The sequence below is a fragment of the Pezoporus flaviventris genome, unplaced genomic scaffold (assembly GCF_033815535.1).
Source record: "Pezoporus flaviventris isolate CSIRO_AGI_PZ_B2104156 unplaced genomic scaffold, CSIRO_AGI_Pfla_v1 ptg000047l, whole genome shotgun sequence".
NCBI classification, from domain to species: Eukaryota; Metazoa; Chordata; class Aves; order Psittaciformes; family Psittacidae; genus Pezoporus; species Pezoporus flaviventris.
Genome location: NW_026892595.1, coordinates 15,202,041 through 15,226,403, shown reverse-complemented (window position 1 = coordinate 15,226,403; position 24,363 = coordinate 15,202,041). Strand labels below are relative to the sequence as shown.

General features: G+C 38.6%; 1 protein-coding gene across 3 annotated transcripts; it reads right to left on the bottom strand.

The window, feature by feature from the left end:
- Window positions 1–676: 676 nt before the first annotated feature.
- Window positions 677–17,716, bottom strand: STEAP2 (STEAP2 metalloreductase). Of its 3 annotated transcripts, none has more exons than XM_061468423.1 (5): window positions 17,517–17,709; window positions 13,879–14,400; window positions 11,729–12,256; window positions 9,940–10,104; window positions 677–3,590 (listed from the first exon to the last, which is right to left on the bottom strand). In XM_061468423.1, the coding sequence occupies exons 2-5, from the start codon at window positions 14,368–14,370 to the stop codon at window positions 3,306–3,308; spliced, it is 1,470 nt and encodes a 489-aa protein (XP_061324407.1). In that variant the 5' UTR covers window positions 14,371–14,400; window positions 17,517–17,709; the 3' UTR covers window positions 677–3,305. The 3 variants fall into 3 exon arrangements, with proteins under 3 accessions (XP_061324407.1, XP_061324408.1, XP_061324409.1); XM_061468424.1 differs by lacking the exon at window positions 17,517–17,709 and adding an exon at window positions 14,938–16,542; XM_061468425.1 differs by lacking the exon at window positions 677–3,590 and adding an exon at window positions 4,424–5,160 and having other exon boundaries at window positions 17,517–17,716.
- Between the last annotated feature and the right edge of the window lie 6,647 nt (window positions 17,717–24,363).

Below are 24,363 nucleotides of genomic sequence, written 5' to 3'. Positions count from 1 at the left end.
TTGCTCATGTTAGCACATCATATAATGCATAATGTTGGAACAGAAAGTTAAATGTGGCACCAATTCACAGTAATCATTACCACAAGCTAGACAGGCAAAGAACTTGCAAAACAATTACAAAATAATTAATATCTAAATAATTCAAGAACATGGGTACTTAATTAACTTGTATATAGTTGCCACAGTTAATAAAATTTCAAGATAAAATTAAACACACATATGGAACCTGTAATAGAACTGTATCTTAGACAATGTTAAGAAAGAATACCTTAATATCCATAGAAAAAATAACCTGTTGCTAAATACATACAGATCTCAATTTTCTAAGATGATGTATAGTTCTGTATTACATATTAAGCACTACTTTTTTTTTTACTGAACCGTAATGAAAAGAAATTAAGCTTATTTCATTATTCATTTTTCATTAGGCAGTAAGCAATTTATATAAAGCTACACAAAAATAGCAGGCTGTTCCTCAAAATATGTACTTATTCTCCTAAGTAACTAAGAAGACATGTAAATTAATTTAGTTGTTTATATTCAGGCAATCGAAAATAAACTTTAAGCCTCAAGTCTTTTTCCAATGACAAGTCTGAATGTGAGTCTTCTATAGAAATGAATAAAGATTCCTTACGTGACTAAACATATGCATGATATGATACATAATGTGTAATAAACAGTGTCTTGTTAGAGTGAATTGGTCCTTATAGACTACAAAATATTAAATCACAAGTCAACTTGTTATTCCAGTTAGCAGGAAATAGATGGCCTAGCAGGAAACCACGTCTTATTGAAGCACAAATATTTCACAGAATGCCTTTATATATCTGAGCTAAAAATATCATCTATTTATTAATACTTCACTATTTCAACCTTTCAAGTAACATATAAAATCAAAACACATTTTTAACTTTCTACACACACAGTTTGAAAAAAAGAAGCAACACATACTTATCCTTTCCAGACACCTTTGGCAGTTCAAAATTTAACACTTTAAACACTCATGAAGAAACTTAATGATGAAATAACTTTTTGCATAGGCTAGAGGGCCAATACATATCTGTATATACTGTCAGTGGTTGCATTACAGTACAATATATATTGACTTTGACAGGAATTTTTAATTACTACCGTATCTTAGTTCTGTAACATTATCGCTATTACATCAAATGAATTAGGTAATTGTAGGGAACAGCAGTGTTTATTGCCTATTCTACAGAAGTGTAGAGTTACTACAAAATAATAGCAGCATATTTAATTTTGAAATGTCATCAGATTCTCAACAGCAATGGTTTCTGCCTTAAATTTGTTCAGTAGTATGAAATTCTGCTCGTAGTTATACCATCCCATTCTAGTGATTTTAATCAAGTTTTGGGCACAGGACTGGGGTAGATGCAGCATGGTATTTATCCCATTATAATTCTCCATGACTTTGTGTATTTTGAGATTTTTTAAATTAATCTTATTTAAAGAATTGAAGCACAAATGCTTAAGCTATATGTGGTTTCCCTTTGCAATAATGGAATAGGAAACGGGTCAGGAAATTCAGTTACATATAATTCTGCAAGCTTTTCAAGAACTGTACAGCCTCCTGTATTGGAATGGCAAAATAGAGGCAAAGTAAGTTAGACGTTTTAATTATCTCTTGCCTCTTGATTTGCAGCAATCCCAGAATACACACAGATTCAATGTGTAAGTTTGGGGAATATGAATACTACAATGAAAATAAAATTCTTGTAGATTTTTTGAATTTGGAACAGCATGATCTCTTTAGATTTAGGTTGCCATAACCATGGACAAAGTTTGAATCTCGATTCTTATTCTGTGGAGCTGTTGGTTTCATTACAGAGATAGTAAGATTTACAGGACTAGTGATTTTTAAGGAGAAATTCAAGTTTAAGTACTGTATATTTCTGATGTATTCTACTGATGACAAATTCTTGCAAAGTAATAAATAATAAGTGAAGGTCCAGCTAAGAAAGTCAGAGATCAAAGATCCTAGACAGTGCAAATATAGATAAGAAAAATATAATTTCATACAAGTAAAAAAATTAGGACCACATTCTGACTCACTGAAATAGAGGTTTTGCTAATGAAGCAGAGGCAGCCTGACAGTATGCGTTGAGTTTGGCTATTTTGTTAGAGGAGAGTAGAACCTGACAAAGCAGTAGTAATAAGTAATTGTGAACATTCTTTTGAATCTCACAGGAAATGCAAATGACAAATTTTAGAGATAAATTCATTTTTAAGTATAAGAATAATAATTTGTTTCTCAAAAATTCAGGCATATCCCAGAGACACTTGTAAAAGTAAGGCTTTCATATAAAAATAGAAGATTGAATTTGCACAAAAAGATATTAAGAATTTAAGACAGACTCTGGGAAATTCATATGTAATAACTGAAACAGCAGTGTAAAAACATATAGAACATGAACATTGTGATACTTCCCTGTTGTACCAACGTATTGGAAGTTTCACAGTGAAAATGGATTTTTATTGTAGATTTCTCAGCTTTTTTTTAACATTTTAAAATATTTCCTGATATTTTGAAATAATTCTAAAATAAAAAAATTAGTTGCTTGCATACATACCTGCATGTCTTTCTATACAACACTATTTTGAATTTTCATTATATGATGTATGGAAATAAACAGATGCCAAAGGTCTAAAATCTTATGTAATACTTTGGAAAAAACAACCCTGTTAGTACAATACTATTTGCTTATAAGATGTACAATTACACCATAATTGAAAGTGGTTTTGCATATTCAACTTCTGAAATGGTGTAAAACCACACACAAATAGATATATACTGTACATGTGCAATACATCATTAAAAATTAATTTGCTTCAAAACTTGATTATTTCCTAAATTATTAACTTTATTAGTCTATATTCTGAACTCACTAACCCAGGAGTGTTATTTTAATAAAATAAACACTACCCAGAAAATGTGCCATTAATAAATAGCACTCTGACACATATGCTCTAAGTCAAATATCTGGAAAGCATGGTTATAATAAAATACTGTTGTGATAAAACTGTGCAAAGGAATATTAAAAATTCTGATTTCATAATAATCTGGCCTCTGTAACTCAAAACAAAAATACTTTTGTAGCTATATGAAGTAGTAGTGTTCTAGTTACAGATTTCTCATAGTTTGGTTGAGAGCTTGTACTGTACACCAAGCAAGTCCACAATGACTTTACTCATACTTTAACTCAACTCCTACAAATACAAGTTTATGAAAAAAAAACCTCCAAACCCAAACATCTACAACAGTGCTAACAGATACTGATTTATCATCACATCACAGTTATCCTTTCTGGGGAGAGATGTGGAGCAGACCCACTTGCTTCTTCTATAACATAGCTTTTCTCCCATCCTCTTCGAATTCTCCTCAGTTTCCTACTTACACAAGGCAAAAGTAAAATGATCTTACCTAGAATTACAATGGAAGGCAGAACAAGGGCAAGAACAAAATTTGGTGGTGTATAAAATCTGTAATATTCTCCTTCAAAAGCTCTTTTCCATCCGTAAATCAGTACATGGAAAGTACTTATGAGCAGAGCGACGTATCCAAGTGTAGACTTTGATAAAAGAGAAAACAGGGGAAAAAGAAGAGATAATGGTACTTGGTCCTGACAGCTCTAACCCATTATTTTAACACTTCTATTAGACATCGTGTTAAAATCTCTTACCTATACACTATTTTAAATGGGCAGTGTGTGGTTTAAAGTTATCGTTCTGAAAACTATGGGTTGAACTGAGCACTGATTTACAACATGTCTCTGCTAGCATCTGTAGGACTTAATCAAAGTTGAAATGAATATGTTTGCCCAAATTCTAAGTAGTGGAAGTCAACCTCAGGATATGTATGTGAATAAGGAACAATGCCAGTGAAGTTACTGGAACTACAGTTCCCCATTTCTTAAGTACAAGGGTAGATCACTTCCAAGATTTGTGATTATGGAACAATGCAATTCTCCTGAAGGAAATCTGAGCCTAACAGTCCAGATTTTTATCAGTGAGAGGTGCAGTTTGCTTCTTTCTCACAATGGCCTACATCCATTTGCCTGAAGTTAACGTAAATATCCTCACCTCTTGCCATCAGCTGTTGTCTGGTTAATGGGAATACCTGGACTGCCCGACTTGGGCATATGGCACGACAAAATGATGCAGTTAGTTTGTCATAAACAGGTAGTGCCTGATGGAGTGTGATTTAGAAGGTTCCCACAGCACCCTGTATAGGACCTCTTATATAATCCAGAGCATGCCACAGAAGGCAGTGTTAATAGGGGTCATTTGCCATTTCTATGAATCTGCCCTTTTGAGAATCCTGTAGCTGTGCTGTTCTGCAGACTCAAGTTAAATGTACTAACCTTCACTTTTCCAAACTATGGTAAAAAAAAAAAAAAAAACCAACCAAAAAAACCTACTATGCTTTGAATTCTGATGGTGATCAAATGAAGAAAACCTCTTTTTGGCCAAAACTGATGTAATGACTAACTTGGTTGAAAAACATTTGTAGAAAATTACAGAAACAGAACGGATATTAAGAAAGGTAACTGGCTACCAAGGTTTGGTTTCATTCCAGCAAACAGAGAGGCCAATTAAAATTCATCCTAAGGGTCTATTATAGTCAGTGAAAGAATTCTTTCTACTTCAAGATGAATCAATTTCTAGTAAGAGAAGAATGCCTGAGCTAATACTGCTTGCAAGGATTCAAGGATATAATGGTAGGAAAAAGAAAATACTTTTGATTTTTAGAGGTTGGTACCATGGTTTTTTTTCAACTTGCCAATACTCATGCACTTTTTTGCCAGGGCTTTCAAAGCCATGTTGGTACGTCTTAGGTATGCTGCAACCTTTTTTTTAAAAAAGAAAAATCTGCTCCCAAAATGTCCTATAAGAAACAGAACAATCAGACAACCACTTGTGGATATGAAAATTACATACTCAGTATCTAAACAGAACTTATGCTAAGAAATTTGGACAGCAAACAATACTATAAAACCTGATGTTTGAATATGTTATTGCAGATTTTTGCTGGTATTACTGTCCTGAATTTGTTGTTGTATCACTGCCAGCAGGGAAGAAGGCACAACTGAATCATATCCCTTCACTTCATCAGGCTTACTGGTGAGAACTATACCAATTCTTGAAAAACAAACTGGAGGGAAATGTTATGCAGACTCTTCCCAAAATAATAAAAAAAATGAAATAAAAAATGCTTGTTTAATTTCCATATGCAATCTACAGTTTTAAGACATCTATAGTTTTTTCCATCTAATGGTCAAAATGGAAGCTAAGAGTTACATGAATACATTTTGAATTAACATCACAAGGAAAAGAAAAACATATGATGCACCCCTATTAATTTTTTTCCTTGTGGAAGGTTGCCATGTGTTTCTTTGAAGTGTTGACAGAGCATGTGCTAGTATGTACTGGACCATTTGAACTGCTCATCTAAAAATATGACAACAAAGACATTCCTATAGGAGCTTCTGTCAGCTACTGATGGTATTTTCTTCTAGCAGGCCCTTAATTGCTACATTTCTGTGCTGTACCTTTTGACAGTAATAACACTGCTTAGCTAGAAAGAGGGTGTCCTCCACACGACTTAGCATTCTGAAGTATTTCATTTGTTTAGTCAGGGCAGATCTGCACTAGAAAATTCCACTAAGAACATTTATCCCAGTGTGTAGCTACTGACAATGAGTTTTCCAGAAATACAAGCAACTCTGCCTGTGTTTGCTAATTAGGTAAAATGCCACTGCAGAAGGCTGCGTTAGTACAAAACTTTGTTATTAAGACTTGATTTTTCTCTATCTGCAAATGTTCAAACACTACAGCAATGTCTGTACAGGGTGGCCAGTATTCAGCATAGGATGGTAACTTATCTAAGAGCAGAGGACTTCTGAAAGCAGCTAGAAGGGATACTTTTCCTTCACTGGTAAATTTACATTGCCGAGTGAGTAGCAATAGCAGTTTTAAGTCATGGGAACCCTCTGTCTAAGCTCTAGGAGTAATGCTGGGAAAAGCGGAAGAGCATCTTAGGTTGCTTTGCTTCTCTATTTCCCGTAATACTGTGTTTTCTGCAAGCTAATTAGATTAGCACATTTCCTGTGAACTTCCCTATCTTTTAGCTTAAAAGTTAGAGAAAAACAGAGGAAAAGATGCAGGAGGAAAATCCTAAAATGTTACCAAGAAGATGTACATATATATAGAAACACAAATCTGCTGTAGGACAAATCTGCTTCAGGAATTTCCACCTCAATGGTCAAGTAGTTCCAAGCAATTTATATATACAAAAAGTATTTTCTAAAGCCTACATTACGCAAGGTATACTTCAGATTCCCCCAGTAACAGGATATTGCTAAACTTACAAACAGGCTGCAGCAACTCTGACTGGAATTTTACTCATAAAATTTCTAAATACTCAGGCCTCATCCTTCTTTACTCTTGGGGAAAAGTATCCTACTGTGAGAGAACCAAAGCAGAACAGCCCTTCCTCAATGTGTGTGCACAAGAAAAGTTTTAATGATACTTTCAATTAATAAAGAAAAGTTTTAGTCTCCAAAGAACTTTTGGATTGTGCTAGCAGACAGAAGGAATGTCTACAAAAACATCAGCTTCCTACTATGCAAATAGCAGGTTTGCACTAATTTTTGCTAAGAAACCTAAAGCTTAGTTTTCAAAGCCAGTCTGCTCTGCCCATTGCCACTTTGAGTGATGTGCTTTGGCCTTGAACTGCTAGACCAGAAAACAAAAGCACTAGTTAGTTATGCTTACATTCTATAATTACAGTTTAACTTCCTTCAGAAGACTGAAGGACCTGGTGCAGCACTGCTTGCAACAATGTTCTCCATTTCCATGTAGCTCATGTGAACGTTCAACAACTGCTTTCAATAAATGTCTTTTTCTGTTTGCAGTGTGTTGGTTTAGGCTTGTTATTCTGCTTGCTTTGAAAAAATACGAACTCTTTTTTATTTCTTGCCCATGTTTACTTTTGTTCCTTATTCAAATATGTTTAGAAAAGAAAAAGAAGAGTACTTCAGTGGTGTTTAAGAAAATTGATGCATTACTTTGTCATCCCCAGCTTCTTCCCCACTTCTTTGTTCAGTAAGCTCTAACTGCAGGTCATGTTAAGATGCCTGCAAAGTTTCATGTGAAATTCACATCACGTAGGGTCACCTACTCAGCAAACTCTTCATCACTCTCATTCTGTGGCTTCTTCCTTTGGATGTCATAAGTGTTTCTTTCTGAATTGCAATAAAGTAATTAGATACTTGTTTTGTACAGTGGTCAGCTCTGTACTCCAGCCACTCCAAGTTTTCTGCTGGTCTCTTAGCTCCTGCTAACTTTCTTTTGCATCACTATTCAACTTTCTCACATCTCCATTCATATTCATACTCTGAGGGAAGGAGTGGAGCCTACACTGCTTCTCCTCTCAAAGTCCTTTTCCCGTAATTAAGGTATTTTTCGGCACTGACACTCATGTTGTGAAACTAGGCTAGGTAAGATGGAGGCATCTCCAAAACAACTGGGGATATCAGAGACACCAGTGATTTCTGGGCAAAAACATTCACAGCTGGGGTTTCTTTATGGTATTAGGCAGTCTGTGGTAGAGACCTGTTTGAACTACTGTAGGTAGGGGAGATGCTGCTCAGGGCTTGTACTACTGGAACAAGGCTAGAAAACAGTCTGTACTGTACTACAATTTGTTAATCCTAAACTCAGATTTTCTTAGTAGGACTCAAGACTGAGTATGCTGTAGCAGTAAAACTCTTTAGAAAAGGTCAGACCCTTATTTTGATGAAACTGCATTTACCAAGATGAGCAAGAAATAGTATGCTGTTCTCAGTGGGAAGTGCTGAGGTGAGAAACTGTCTAAGTGTGCTGACTGATTCTTCATCTGTCAGACGCAAAGCAAGTTCAGCAATTATTGTAGCAAATCATCTGAGATTCAGGACTAAAGCTAGAGATGCACTGTTTTTCACAGAACTGAGATGATGGGCTAAATAGTTCCATTGTTTGAGATGAAGGAAATTAAGTTAAAATTCACTTTGTCATATTGCGCTTCAGTAAAGAAAAATATAAAAGGCATTAAGCATTATGCTGTTTTATCTCTTCTTGCATACTGGGTACAATGAAACTTGTGCAGAAATGGAGCCTCCTTTAGTGAGGGATCACTGAAAGTCTGTTTTCTGACTGAATAAAGCAAGAGGACTTTTTTGCAGGACAAGTAACAATAAAGAACAACTTACATTCTGAAGTAATTAATGACAAAGTAAAATATATTTAATGGTCATTAACTGTTAGTAGTTCAGTATTTTTTGTGAGAAAAAATTGGAAATGATCATAATTAATTACCAATACCAGTTCTTTTCAGCATGTATCAACTGTAACCTTTAGAGCAAACAATTTAAATTTGGAACTATTTTGACTTTGTTTACAGTGGAAATAACTGCAGTAAATCTGACACAATAAAAATGCCACTATAGACATATCACCATGCGATTATTGTATGGGTTTTGACTCAGACACGCAAGCTGAAAATTTAAAAATCTGAGTAAGGAAAAATAAGACACAACTGCTGGGTTTGTGGCTGGCAGTCATTACTGTTTAAAGGCATCACCTCAGTCACAAGTGAATACATGTTTTTGCTTTTACACTGATTTACATCATCCAACAGCAGTACTATTGTTTCCCTGCACAGAGAACTTTGGATGGCAGGGATGTTGTAACAATAAAAAAATGGGTACTGACCCCCTCTGAAGGCTCAAAAACATGGGCATGAATAAACAGTTCTATCAGGGGAACTCCAATTTGAAAAACTGTTCGGCCAACTTTTTGTACACCCACCCAGAGTGTTCCACCAACAGAAACCCTAGGGGAAGGGAAGACATTACAGACAGAAGACTTGTGACTGCTACAGCCAAAGAAGCATTCCTCATCACTCCCTTTAAAATGTAAATTATGAAGCACAACCCAAGCCCTGAACAGTTAAGTCAGTGCTTGCATTCTGAACGTTGGAATTTGTATAGTGACAGGTCTAAGAATTAGGTAATATTATTACAGTGACTGTGTTGAAAAACAGTTTAATAGAAAAGATAGAGTTAAGACTAGAGTACTATCTCCAAAGTCAGAGAACAAAACAACAAAACCCAAAACTGTGTGTACACACTTGCAAAATCTATCACAAGACTGAAATCTAATAAAATTTCTTATCATTGACTGCTACCTAAAACTAATGACAATTTTGCTTGGAATCAAACATTAGGCTGTTTATTAAAGCCTGTATTCCTCAGTGTTTTGTGCTCATTAGGTCTGCATGCTGTAGATATTTATCTAAGGAAAGAGGGCGGCAGAAGACATGCCAAGACCTGGAAAAGCCTCTGTTTAATAAACAAAGCTAGTGGGTATTTTCAGCTAATAGGAATAATACAGTTGAGAGCTGTATTAATTTGCACACAGTGGAAAGGAAGCAAAATTGAATGGCTGTCAGAGGCCTGTGCAATAAAAATCCTGCAGGACAAATTAAATCTTCAATTTTAACAGTTGTGTGCATCTACATATAGTAGCATCTCATCAGGATCATTGCCTTTAGTGAGTTTGGCCAAATTTATCTAATTTGAATTCATCAAGAAATTGTAACAAGGGAAAAGGAATAGATTAGTGCTCATTTGGTCTTAGCTATGTGATTATTTAAGACCAAGAAGTGTGAAATGCAAATTCCCATTCTAATACTCATGAAATGCTTAATTACTTTCATGGTAATATATCTGCTGAGTAAGGATATGTTGTTTTTATTAACTTACCAGAGAGAAGGGAAAAATAAGCTCTCACCATGTTGCAAAGTGCTTTTGTTCATCATCATTATCATCAAGGAATTCTTGTTAACAACAAAACCCCCTTATTTAAAAAGTAACTCACCTGAATGAAACTGAACTCCCTCCAGTTTAAGGCACTGTTTACTGAAGGGATGGAAGTTACTGCCAACAAAGCAAGCAATCCAAGACTCATTATTCCAAAGGAGATATACATTTCAATTCGCCACACTTCTTCCTCATTCCAAGAATTTTCAACATTTGCATGAACCTGATGAAAGAGCAGAAAGGAAGCACTTTATTCTACAGAATATTAAAAATATCACAGAAGTTATTTTGCTGAGTAAAAGTGTACAGTCACAGGACAACTATAAAATGGGGTCAAATATTTTAGAGGTTTCCTCATGTCTTGGAGAAAAACAACTATTCCCTTGCTACTGGTATTGGCTCTTGTTAGATTAGATTATGTTAAACATGGAAGCTTAAATGAGTTTTTAAAAGAAAATTTAACATTATATACTATTTATAACAAGTATGTTATAAAACCAGATAAATCTGTGTATTCTTATACACTGTAGAAAAGTAGCTGTGTTCTTCAGACCCTGGAAACTTAAATTCTGTAACACAAATTGGGTGAACCGGCAATTTGTTTTTAGTTTGTAGCATTTAGAAATAGTTTAGCATCATTTCCTGTTTTTGCTTCAGCTCCCTATGCTAAGTCAAAGTTACTTTGCCTATTTCACTGTTGACATCAGATACATCCAAGATTGTTCTCACTGGAGAGCTTTACCAGAAAAAAAGAAATAACTCAGGTCCTTAACAATTGAGAGGCTTGGATATTTAACTAGTTTTCCACTTTCAGGTGAACTATTGTCATATGGCATGGCTTTAAAGAGGCTGACCAAGAGTATTAGCAAGTAAGAATTTTACAATATTATTAAAACCAAGATAATTTCTTGGTATCAGTGGGTCCTTTACTAAGTGTGAACAATTACAGTTTCTTGCTGCCTTTTAATAGTTTTGCTCTTCCCGCCTTTCTCTTCAGTTCAGTTTTTTATGATAGCCCTTTTAGAATTTGTGGATCCAATACCTTCTAATTTGTTTCATTTGATTTGATTTCCTTAGTTTGCTTTTCTTTCTGTTCCATCACATCTGTATTTCCTGCAGATTTTATGTGCTGAATGGCAATGTTGTTTTTCTGGCAATGCTGCTTTTCTGCTGCTTTTCTGCTACTTTAGAAGTGACAATAAGCTACTTCAGTGACAAACAGGAGCATCAGACCCTCTTCTAAAGGATGACAGATTTACCAGAGATTGTTTCAGGGTTATGCAAGACCAGTTGCTCCTGGGAACTGTGAGTCAATCTCTATTGCCTGTAATAGGTGATGTTCACATACTTTTTAATGAATATTTTTACCACTGGTCCAAAAGCATTATAAAGTAACAGCATTTTTATTTTGTAAACACAGATGTATCTGTAAGCATTATTACATTATCTACTCTTATACTTTTCACACTTGTAAATGCACTTACGATATGCATACTTCCCCCATACGTTATGTATACATAGAGAGAAATGTACCTCAGAAGTTCGCTGCTGTTGCTCTTATCATGTCTATCCTGCATTCTCCTTGTGTACATTACTATCAGGGGTTTAAGTAGGACACATCCTTGATTCCTCCTACCACACAAACTTGACTATAACTTGATGCACGAGGTGAGCACAATGCATAAGTTTCTTTTAGTATCCTTGTTTGGCACTAGCTATGCATAAGATAACCCATAACATTCTCCACTGAAAACAGCAGAACAGGTTAAGAAAACAAGCATATTGTATTCATTAGCCGTATGTATACAGCCAAGTCATTTTTGGCTCACTGAACTAGTTTGTCTTACCTGGTGGTATGCCATATTGAGGAACAAGTATCGCTCCGATCTCCTCATAGGTAAGCAGAGGCTGTATGCCACATGCACTGTTGCAAAGAAAAAACTGAGCAGTCCAAGCTGCTTTCGACACTGGAGCCAGTTGTCCAGCCAAAGTGGAAATCGCCTATACTTAGTACCATAGTAAAGCTGATAAGCAGCTGCGATAAGTCCTGATAAATACACTAGAGAAAGTAAAGTGATAGCAACAATTGGTAGAGTCTTGTTCACAATCTCAATAGGGATCTTGTAAAAGTCACTCTGCTGATTTTTCACGTATGGATGGATTACATCTCTGATGAAGGAATAGATGAAGAAAAATGTTGCCAGGCTAATGGCAATCACTACAGGCCCCTTCCAGAGTGTGAATAGTTGCAGAGGTAAGTTTTCAATCTCTCTTGAAGATGACAATGCCCCCAAATCAATAGGAATGAAACTGAGCTGGCGGGCAAGCTCAATAACTTGATGGCGAGCCTGAACATTGTTACTGCATATATAGACCTGTTGGGAAAGTTAAGTGAATCATTTGTAGTCAGAGAGAGACTCAAAGGGAAAAACCCACCCAAACCACAAAAAAGACTTAAGGGCCTCCAGGTCAAGAGAACAGCACTACTGCTGAATTGTATGCTGTTGTCCCAGTTTGTATCACCAAGATGAGAATATAACTACATACAAACCCAGCTAAAGTGAAAATATACACACTAATTTAGCAACAAAGTAGCCAAAATGAAATTGGCTTTTTCTTGACTGCAGGATGCCCTGGTAATCTGTAAATTGAACCCCACTCCCCACTTCCCACAAGATGTCTACAAGATTGTACTGAACTTGAAACAATGGCTACAAGCATTTCAGAAGATCATGGTATCTCAAAAACACAGGAATCTTGAATAATGACCCCAGAATAGCTGTCCCGTAAACAGAATGCAGAGAACTGTGTATTCTCTCCATGTATAACAATTTTAGCTTAATTTCACAGAAAAGACAGAAACTAGCAGCCAAATAACAACTCCTTGTAAAGACCAGTTTATTACATAGTGAAAGAAATGCACTGCTACAAAGTAGTTTAAAGTTCTTTTAAAATTTGCAGTGGGGTATAGTTTGCCCAACACTGTTTGCTGACCATCTGCTTTAGAGCAAACATGATCCCTTTTGACAGAAGTTACTTACTTATAATGCAGTGCTATTCTGAAAGGGGATAAAAACAGTACAGTGAGGATATTTTTTAAATTATGGTAATTCTATATCAGTTGCATTCCTTTTAAAATCTACCTGAAGTGCCAGAAAACTCAATTTAGCCTCCAGCAGTCATATTATACCAGTCATTTCTCACGTGTTTCTCAGAGTCCATAACACCATGAAGGGCTGGGTTCTTGCGTAAACTTAAATCCTTTCTATCACTTCAGCAAAGTATGAAAAACATAAAGCTGCCTTTCCTATATGCAGGATGGATTTGGGGAACACACTGGGAAGGAACTTGAACATGATGTTCCCAAGTAGTCCTGGATCAAATGAATGATCACTTAGAAACATATGTGCCTCCTTCTGCTTCCCCATATTTATGATCTTGGGACATTCTAAAAGCTAGATAAATTCTTTCTTTCACTTTGCCGTTATGCTGAACGAGTGCATTTTTAGAACAGCTGACTCCTAAGCCCTTTGATCAGGACCTCAGATTTCTGTGCATCTCTTCCAATAGCTCATGCCATGTAAATCAATATTGAAATTAAAATACTCTGGGAAAGGCTGCTTCTATCACTGTACAGAGCATAAGGACAAAACTTAATATATTTCCTACAGAAGACACTAAGACCCAACTCCTCTCCTCTGTCTGTAGTCATCTGAAGGTCAACTACGTAGTCTAAGCTAGTATCCACATTTCCTCTGCAATAAACAGGAAACAAGAAACATCCCAGGAAACAATTTGGACCACTTACTCCATATATCTTACAGTGGAATGAACTAGACTCTGAAAGTTTTAGTAGCCAATAAAGCTAAACTAAAGGCCCAGCATTTCAGGCATGCTATGTCAGGCAGGATAAAACTCATGAGTTCTGCCTCTTTCATTCAGTTCCCGTCGTTTTCATCTTATAAAGAAGTTACATTAATACAAATATAACATTTACCTGTCTGCTGGCATCCTTTGGTCCTAACTGCAGTGACCAAGCTGAAACGACATTGAACCCTTTAACAACCAGGGAATCTGGGAAAAGTGATGCCAAATACTCTGCATTGGAGTCCGGATATTGGTCTATTCTTGTATTATTGCTGACATCAATCAGAATTTTACCAGCGAGTAAATGTTTGAGGTCCCACAAAGAGGCGTAATGTTCTCTGTGTATGGCTACAAAAATGATGTTTGTTTTCGCTACTGCATCTTCATGGTGAGTGACATCAACCACATGAGGAAAGAACTCAGCAGCAAGTTTAGGGTTTCTGCTTCCTACAACTATGTGGTACCCGCATCTGATAAGTCTAATTGTCAATGACTTTGCGAAGTCTCCGCTTCCAATGATGCCTATTGTGATCTTACGGGCATCCTTGATGCCATTGGCAACATTTGGTAGAAAAGTTTCATTGAGGTTCTTAGGACTTCCCATCATAGAGATTGATTCCATACTTCCAAGACACCACACCTACAATGACTTCTTCTGGGGAAAAAAAAACAACAAAACAAAACAAGCAACAAAAGGAAAAATTTAGCATAATACAATTTTATGAGACATCAGAATCCATAAACACCTCTGTGAGCAAAATCTGTGGTTCTAAGTTTCATGTTTTATTTTCTCCTTAATAAAGTATATGCAAATCAATTTTGTAAAAGAAGAAACATATAATACTTCAGGCACTTCAATGATACAGAAGGAAATAATACTTTTTCCATCTTCTATTCCTATCTTCCACTGGAATACTGGATAACAAGATAACCCTGTGCTCCTGAAACTAATGGTCAATGGGATAAGATACATGTAAAGAATCCTGGATAATCATGAAAAATATTAGAAGGTAAAGATAGCTGGCCTGTGTCTGGTATAAGGACACTGAGTTCAGGGAAGCTGAACTCCATTAAAATCTTATGCAGGTTGTTATTGGGGTATCCTATATTGGCCAGGACAGAATGGATGCAAAAATCTCAAACCTGCAAATGTCATTGTACCACCATGACAGACATCCATCTGACATACCTGTCCGCCTAGGAGATGGGCTGCCCACAAGCATCCACTGGCAAAGACAACTTGCCAATTTCAATTGCCTTGAAATTTGTCAAGGCCTATTCATAAGATCACCAATGACACTGCTAGGTCAGACTTCTAGGTCTGGCGGTGGATGCATAAGAACTAAATGTTGGGTGCAAAGGTAAAGGATTCAAAGCCAGAGGTCAAAAATGCACTCAATAGAATTTTCCGACTAAGCAGAGAAGATAAATCCTGAAGACAAACACATGGGAGAGCATTCCATGAAGAGCTAATGGCAGGAAAAGAGAGAGGTTTCATGCAATAATAAAAAGGAAGAGAGTTTTAGGATTCAAATTCAGTGCTGTAAGGGAGGCTTTGAAGAACAGATGCTAAGGTTCACAGAAAATTAAAAGAAATACTGCTATAGGTTTGGAGAGCAGAGTTCACAGAACTGCAGTATAGCTGTAACAAAGACAAACAGACATAAAAAAATCAACAAAACATTCCCCAGGAGGGAAGTTATCACCTGAAACCACAGTTAAGACATAAGTGGTTCTGCACTGTAGAACAGGAATGAGTTCTGAAAATGAAGGAAGCAATGAGGAATGGCAGGCTAAGAAGAAAAGAGAAACCACGAGGTTACTCTCTTGGGAGCTATTCCAGCCCATGTGCAAAAGAGGAACTGAATGAACCTTTTCATAAGCCACCATGGATTAGTTACCATCACATCACCAGAAGGTGATGTGATGGTAACTAAGCATAAATAGGGGACTTTATGCAGCCATCAGCTAGGAATACAGTATGTGTAGTGAACAACCTTCCACAATTCAAAGTACCTTTGAGTTTCAGAAGTTGGAGGAAGCTACTTAGAAGAATGAGTGCTTTTCATTTCACCTTTAACTAGAAAGGAAGAACTCACTGAAACTGGACTGAGATTCTACATATGGAAAGCAATAATGACAGTGATCACAAAACCACTATTCTAAGGAAAGATTCTAAAAGTGAACCTTTCTGGCAAAAGCATACCACACAGATTTTCATGCATGCACTGAAAAAACATTGATTTCTTTGTTACCACATGACCTGAAATGTATCTAACACATGACCAAACTACTAGTATTTCCTGAACCATGATGAGCTCACATCCAGGAACATAATAAGAATAGCTGTATTTTGATCACATAAGAGATATATGTCAGCTAGATATGACAGAACACACATGCTTCCACCAGATGACTACAGATGCGCACTTTAGTTCATGCCATGTGATGCGAAGGTGCTGCAAAACTTTGGGATAGAAAGGGAACCACCATGAGGAAATGGGCTACCAGCACCATTTAACCATACTGCAGTCTACTTCCAGTTTTTGTCCAAAGGATCCTTAGGAGAGTGGACATCAAGATTTGAACATGTGGAAGTGCTCTGGTGACTGGCTCTCACAGAAGCAAACATGACAAAGTTTCTCACTGCCTATTATAAGGAAAGTAGAGTTGAGGAACAGAATAACAGACTTCATAAAAAAACCTCAGGGGATAGGCAGACATGACTTCGGCAAGTAATTTAAGAGATGGAAGGGATCAAAGAGCTGGCAGTTACTGAAAGGGACTATATTAAATGCACAATAATAGGCCAGAGAGTGTATAAGACTGTTTTAACTGCATTGGGAGAGCTTTAATAACCTAAAAAAAAATAAAATAAAATCAGACCAAAAAAAAAATAATTAGAAGGTGTGTATGTGCATGGCTAAGTAACATTATAAAGAGACAGTGGTATCACATAGGGATAAAATCAGAACAGCAACAGAACAGAAATGAGTTATAAGCAGTGAATGACATGAAGGGCAACAAGTAAAGGTTCCATAATACAATAAAAGAGAGGATGCAAGGTTTATAACTTCACAGGAAAAGGAATAAACTATAGGTGACACAAAGTAGGACAAAGTGTTAAATGTCATCTTTATTTCAACTCTCAGCAGAAAGGTTAACTGTGAATAGATATTTCCTGAAATTCCATTTACAGGGAGACAGAAGGCGAGGTTAAAGTGGGAAAAGGTAAGTTAAGAGTAAAGGATAAAGGTAAGATAAAGATTCTCAACTCAGCAAATGCTTATGAAATGCTTAAATGCTTAAAACGATGATTGAAGTGACATCTTGAGAACTCAGAGAGGACAAGAGAGACAGACTAGCATGCATGTCTAAAAGAGGGAAGGGGAACTGAGGAAAGCAAAAACTTGTTAGCCTAACTTCAGCCTCTGGAAAAAATTTACTGAGCAAGCAATTTGTAAATAGATGGGAAGCAGATGATAAGAACTATCTAAGGTGGGTTACTCAGTAGCAGACTGCAACAAACCCTTTTTTATTATTTTACAAAATATCTGGCTTCACAGGCACAAAACAGAGTAGTAGTGACATAAATTTGACATCTGCCCTTAGATAAGCTAAGAAAACACGACAGAACTATGTCAGCCAGAAGGTGACACAGATGTGAAAACCAGCTCTTGGAAAAACAACTACTGGAGAAGAAGCCTGAGCGCACGCAGACCCGAGCAGTCACTGAACCTGTGAGTACCCGCTCGGGCGTCACCTTACGGGGCACGGACTGAGGCGAGTCGCTGGCCGGGCGCAGGCCGGTCTCCCCCCGGCAGGCTGGCGGGCGGTAGCGCGGTGCGGGTGTCTACCCCTGAGGAACTCGGCGGGGCCCAGGTCCTGGCCAGCATCTCCAGCTGCAATGACAACATCACCCATGACAAGAGCGGCGACCCCACGGCCCGGCTGCTCGCCGCCCCTCCTCCTCCGTAACCCCGGGCAGAGCCGGGGCAGCGCGGCCAGGCCCGGCCGCCGCGGGGCGAGGGCAGCCCGGCTCCACATCACCGCCAGGCACCCGGCTGCCCCTCACGGCTGCCGCGGGCCGGCCGCACGCAGCCCCGCTGCCCGACCCACTCCGGGTGGAGGGCAGCTGTCACCGCCAGGCCCGCCAGAGCCCGGTCCAGCTGCGGCGGGAGGCCACCGCCACAGCGATGGACAGCGGGGAAAACCCGCGGGGCGACGGTGGACACGGCCGGCCCGAGGGGGCGCCCAGCGGGGATGGAGCCCCTCCTGCCCCGGCCCCAGAGTAGCTCACCTCCACCAGCGCCGCCACCTCTGTGCCTCAGACTCCTGCCCGCAGTGGCGGGCGGGAGGGCGGGTGGGCAGGAAGGCGGTGCCTCTCCTGCCGCTGCGACCCGCCCCCTGCGGCCGCTCCTACGCCGCGGCCAGGCGAGCAGCGGAGCGCTGCCCCTGGGGTTGAGGTGGCTGTGGGGTGGCAGTCCTGGGGGTCTGCTGCATGTGGGAGAAGAGGGCCGACATGGCCGGGCCCGCGGTGCCCTTGAACTCGGCACCCAGTCACTGCGCAACTCCCTCAAGCCTGCGCAGCACCCCCAAACTCGGGGTCCCGCTGGCACAGCGTTGGGACCTCGTCGGTCCCCAGGCGAGCTCACGGCCCCGAATGCATAACGCACCTCTCCTCCTGGGCCCCTGCCCTCATCGGCTACTCTGGCCCAGGTGTGTTCTTCAGCGGGAGCTCTCCTCAGGCCGATTTTTCTTGTTCTATCCTGGCAGAAGGGTGATGCTGGCCCTCAACCAGTACCCGCTGCAGGGCTAGCGGTGAGGAATCATAGTCATGGAATTATAGAATGGTTTGGGTTGGGTTGGAAGCGACCTTCAAAAGTCATCCAGGCCACCCCCCCCTGCAGTGAGCAGGAACATCTTTACCTAGATCAGATTGCCCAGAACCACATCCAGCCTGGCCTTGAATGTCTCCAGGGATGGTGCATCCACCACGTCTCTGGGACAGGGTTTCACCACCCTCAGCATAAAAAATAAATTAATTCCTTGTGGGTGTTGGATGTGCGGGCAGCCCAGGCTGGCTTGCCCTGGTGTAGGTAGCAGGGAGGTCACTCCCCATGGTTGCTGTGTACTCTGTGTACTTGTTATACAAAATTCTCATTATAACAAGTGTTATACAAAATGAGAAGACATACAGGCTTCAGCCGCATAAACACAAAGCTGAAGTCCAAGATCTGAATTCTGTGTTGCTTGGCCAAGGAAATTTCCAGCTGAAAACAAATGGAGAGTTTTCCTGAAAAAGTGTAGCTTCTGATTTACCAAATAATTCCATCTTTCCTTAAGCTGTGCTGTATATGTAACAATTTGTAACCCTCGTCTGTTTGTGTTTTACACATTTAAAACTGACCAACATGCATAATAATGTATGTCTCTCATGCTGCAGCAAAAAAACTAATACATGCACAGATGATTGAAAGGAGCCTTATGATTGCAGCGATACACTGAACATACCTGTTTTGATCCTTTGTGTGTGCATGCTGACTTGTTTCTGTAGTGCTTTAACTGAGGACTTAAGCAGAATAAAGCATATAATTAATTCAAACATTTGCTTCAATACATAATCACAAACAAGCATACCATAGAATTTGAAAAGAGAGCTGAGAAACTTTTCCTGTGTAGTTCAGAGGCCATTTCCCCCCAATTATTAAATAAGTCATTTTCCTGACATTGAAAACATGTATTTCTACAGTATTTTTAAATTTGGTAAACAGATGTGTAGAAAACCTGTTGCCTGATTTCCCAGACTGTGTTTTTGCTCCCATACAGTGAGGACAGGGTTAATACTCCATAGAAGCCAGTGGAAAGGTGAGTCCATTGGCACACTACTCAGAACTGAATCGGCCCTTTCCATGGTGAGAACTATTTCAGCCCTCCAGTTCCTTTTTCTAATGTTCTTCTTTTCTTTGCTATTGATTCAAAAACCATCATCCCAGTCTTATTTTTCTGTAGTCAGTACAATTACAGTAATATGAGCTCAAAAAATTTAGTCCAACCAACAAACATACCAAAAGAAAAAAGCAGAATGTTCTTTTCTTTTCTATTATTTTTGGCTGATTCTCTTTACATACAACTTTATACAACTCTTGTCGCCATAAAAGCATTTATATTAAAATAGGCATATTTAGTCATGAAAGTAACTTATGCACCTCAAAATGATAGTGCATCATGCATAATCAGAGTAGTCACGGTCCTGTAATTTCTAATTTATTTGAATTATAGCCTTAATAAGAAGGCTGTAAATCTGATTGTGATTGCTTTTTAGTGGGCTTTATTTTACATTATTAATCCAGCATAAGTCTTGATCAGAAGACTTAGACCTTTAGGAGATGGTGTATTATAAGATCTGTTCTGACTTTTTAACAGGGAGATGGCTTTTTTCTTACACAGATAGTATATGGTTAATGACACTTGAATTCTGTTGTTTCTTGGTTCTTGTGCAGCTGTTTACCGTGTGCAACCATCACAGGTTCTTTCTTCTAGCCAGCTCTATGCAGGGTGTGCCATCTCTGCCCCTGGTCCTTCATGCCTAGCCCACTTGGTTTCCCACAGATGTCATTCAGTGTCATTTCTCACCTACATTGTTAATTTCTTCTCCAGCTGTTTCTCCTCTCACTCTGTTCAAACCTACCTAGCTTTAGCCTTTCTGCACAGGGATAAATGAGGAAAGTTTCAAGTCATGATCATTTACCAGCCTGTTGAACAGACACCACTAACTTGATATCTAGTACCTTTAAAACTTGACCCTATGTTTTCCTTGGAACTTTTCTTTTTTTTTTTTTCGTTTTGTTTGTTTGTTTCTTTTTGCAGTTTGAATATCCTCTTTTGAAACTGGGACTGAGCTACAGCCTCCCTTCCATTGCTGTGTAACTGACCCGTTCAAGCAGGAGAAATATGAAGAGTTCCATGGCGTTTAGCATGACAGCAAGCATATATACAAACATTTTGTATACTTAAACTTTCTGCAAACTTGGACCATGTCTCATTAGTGAGAGGATAAAACTGATACGGTTCTCTAAAATTATAGAGAGAGATCTATGGGCAACATAATTCTCAGCTATCCTGTTAAAGGGCTATCTTAAACAATCTGTTAAAGAAAGGATATTATTTTCTCTTAGCAGGTGTTTTTTTTTCTTTAGCAAAGTAATTTGCAAAAATCTTTAGCAAAGGGCAGCATTATTATTTCTTCCTTTAAAGGATGGAACATAACAAAAGAGTTTCCAATTGGCAAATGGAAACAGATATTCTGGTTCTTCCTCTTGGCAAGGTGAAAGCAGAGCCCTGGGGATTTCCCTGTGGCAAGAGAGTGAAAACAAACACACAAAAATTTGCTTCCTATCAGGGCAACAAACCCAAATACAATTGTTTCTGGCATACGACCCTCAGCACAGCTAATTTCGTAACTTAGCAGAAAAATACAGTATTTCCCAGCCAGGAACATTCAGGCCAATTCTTTCTTATGGCAGCTGCAATTACACTAAAAATAAAACTTATACCTCTTACCCATTCTTTATAAGAACAAAATGGATCTGAGATATTTAGAGAATTGAAATTTATTTTTACTTTGTTGTTTTCTTAAAAAAAAATATTGTAGTATTTTGTTTCTCTCTGATTTTTTTAATTAATCTGATGTCATTGTTTACTTAAAATATGTTGCTTTTTTAATAAAGACAATCTGAAAAAAAAAGCCCAAAACCCACAAAAAACCCTAACCACTAACTAAACAAAGAACAAAAATGAATGGTAAATACCTCAACTAAAATCTCTTCCCTTCTTGTAGTCTTTGGATTTCACTATTTCTGATGTTCCCTTTTCACTAACTGTCCAGGTATCACTACTTCTTTCAGACCTTGTAGGATCTGAATTTCAGTACCAAAAGGAAGGAAAGGACAAACTGAAATAGATAAATAAAAACATTTAGGTATTCTTTCGAGGAGAAGAGAGAAGGAGAGAAGAGGACAGGGGAAGGAAGGGGAGGGAAGGAGAGAGAGAGGGGGAGAAGGGAAGGATAGTAAAGGAGACAGGAGAAAGGAGATGGGAAAATAGGAAAGAAAACAGGAAAGGAAAAAAGGAAAGGAAAAAGAAGACAGAATGAAAGAGAAGATTAAAACCTTTATATAGAGCACATTTAATAAGCCATTACTGAGAAATCCTAGCAAGTCATACAAAACAAGACAAGGTATCTCCTTCTTCCTAAGAACAATTATAAATTAAGGGCAATTCATCCAAAATGGAGGACCTCCACAAAAAAAAACCAAACCCCAAAGCAACCAAAAGTAGAGGAGATCTATGCTTACAATTCAATTTCTGTGGCAATCTAAGTAATAAAACAGTGAGGATTGTTTCTGCTTTTATGATCTAGCAGATTAAATTTATTCACCAGAAAAAGCTGAAGGAAGGAAACCTCTCCTAGATTTTTCTGACTACGGTTTTCCATAGTTATTGTTGAAGGCCAGTTAAGAGGTTTCAGGACCTTTGTCCTTGGCTTTGTATGGAGGACGAGGTCATGTATGACCTTTCCCTTTCTCCCTATAACTCTGAAACACTTGCTTTGTGGTATAGATTATATGAGGTCAGAATTCTTCTTCATGGTTTGTGGCTGCTCAACTTAAAAGGCATCTACAAAGTGAGACACCAGCTTCTAAAAGTATGATCTTGTGCCTGCAAGAATTGTTGGATGCAAAACCAGGGGGAAAATAGATTATTTTTATAATACAAACTAAATCCAGAGCAAAACTTTCAGTCAGTTGACCTGTTGACAAAAAATAGACCTATGTCCTTTCTAGTGAAGAACGGATATTGCAAAACTGAAAGACAATAATACTTGCCTGAATACTGAAGTAGCTGAGGGAAGCATAGGCTAGATTGTGGTTTGATCACCATTTGACAGCCTAAAACAGGTGTGTTTGTTTTACTAACAGGATTTTAGCTCTTCGAGTTCAAATTGCCTTCACAAAGCTGCAGGCCACAGTTTTTTCTTGAGAGGAGAAGCAAAATGTGTAATACATAGCATCATGTTTGTGAAAATGTAGAAATGTATCATTTAACATGTAAAATATTTGTAACCTTCTTATTACATATTCCTTGCCATAGGTTAGGTCTTCAGCTAGTTTATTCTGAACATTTTGTTTCACTGAATGGGACTGTGCCAGCTGTGTAAAATATTCCCTGACAAATAAAAATGAAACCATGGTAATTCAAGATCAGCTTAACACGCAAGAGGAAAATCTGTATCTTTATAGAACAATGAAATACCAGTTCTGTTCTTAGTCCTGTGAAGATTAGTGTAGTTAATACTACAGAAATGAACTGAGGCCAGTTGAGTTGCTACAAAGCCTGAGAGTTAAGAAGTTCTTTTCAAGATCAAGGCAATAGCTTTTTCTTCAGGATTTAAGTTGGCATTCCCAGCACATTTGTTTTCCAGCCATAGAACTTAGAGGAACATGTCAGTCTGACAGATATTTCCTCTTGAAATATAGGAACACCCTACCTGGTTAGAAAAATAGTCTATCTAACCAATTAGTATATTTTCAAGAGCAGCAAACCAAAATGCTGTTTAAGGAGAGCGTGCAAGCCTGGCTGCTGTACTTTGTCCTCTCCTCCTAAAACCATGTGATGTCATAGGGTACATGTCTGCAAGGTCCTTTCAGTGTTGTTTTAGGGGCTGTTGTCTCTGAATTTGTCTAACTCCCTTTTGAACATGCTCATACTGTTTGCCTCCCTAGCCCTCTGTGGCAGCAGGCTCCAGAGGTTCACTGCCCACGGCATAAAGACGCACTTTCCTAATTGGTTGTAAACTGATTTCCAACTAGTTTCATTGAATCCTCTCTAGTCCTGGTAATGCACTGGGCACCATTCTGCGATTATCTGACTGCAGCTAACAGAAGCAACAAGCAGATGCAGCAGTTGTGTCACAGAGGCGAATGGGCACAGCAGTTAGCACAGAAGGGCACAAGGAGGTCACTTTGTCCCCAGTCCTAGTAGTGTACGTACGCTCCCTATGATGTGGTTACGACACACTACAGAGCTTGTTCTCTGGTAGCTGTTGAAATTGCTATGTAAGCTGTGCTAGAGGCTTCCACCCAGACAGACATTCTGAGAGCAGATGTAGCTCTGCAGGTCCCAGGTTGCAGGGAGTGCATGGTGCTTCTCTGTGAAGCTGGTGTTGACAGTCATCCCTTCTGCAGGAGGTGTATTGTTGTTGATGAGCTATATTGCCAGGTCAGAGAGTTAAAAGAAGAAGTAAGCATGCTATGTAGCATTCATAAAGGTGAGCAAGAGATAGATAGAGACCCTATAGGTTTAACCCCCCACTATGGTAGAGATGCAGGTGGGGTCTGTGCCATGTCAGTCAGTAAGTCAAAAATCTGTAGGAGATGAAGGCTGGAAACTGGTCACTCTCCGTAGTAGGAGAAAGGCTCCTGCTCCTCCTGAAGACTTGCAATTGAAGAACACGTTTACTGCCTTCCAAGTTGAGGCGAAGCCAAAGAAGTGCCTGCTGGATATGACTGTAAGGTATCTTCTTGCACTCTTCCTAGGAAACTGACACACTTGA

Excerpts from the sequence above, each read along its gene's own strand:
- STEAP2 (XM_061468423.1), bottom strand. The coding sequence starts at position 14,370 with ATGGAATCAATCTCTATGATGGGAAGTCCTAAGAACCTCAATGAAACT. Across the intron at positions 10,105-11,728 it reads TCAATATGGCATACCACCAG|GTTCATGCAAATGTTGAAAA; the intron begins GTAAGACAAACT and ends CTCTTTCATCAG. Across the intron at positions 3,591-9,939 it reads GGGAGTTCAGTTTCATTCAG|TCTACACTTGGATACGTCGC; the intron begins GTGAGTTACTTT and ends CTTTTATCAAAG.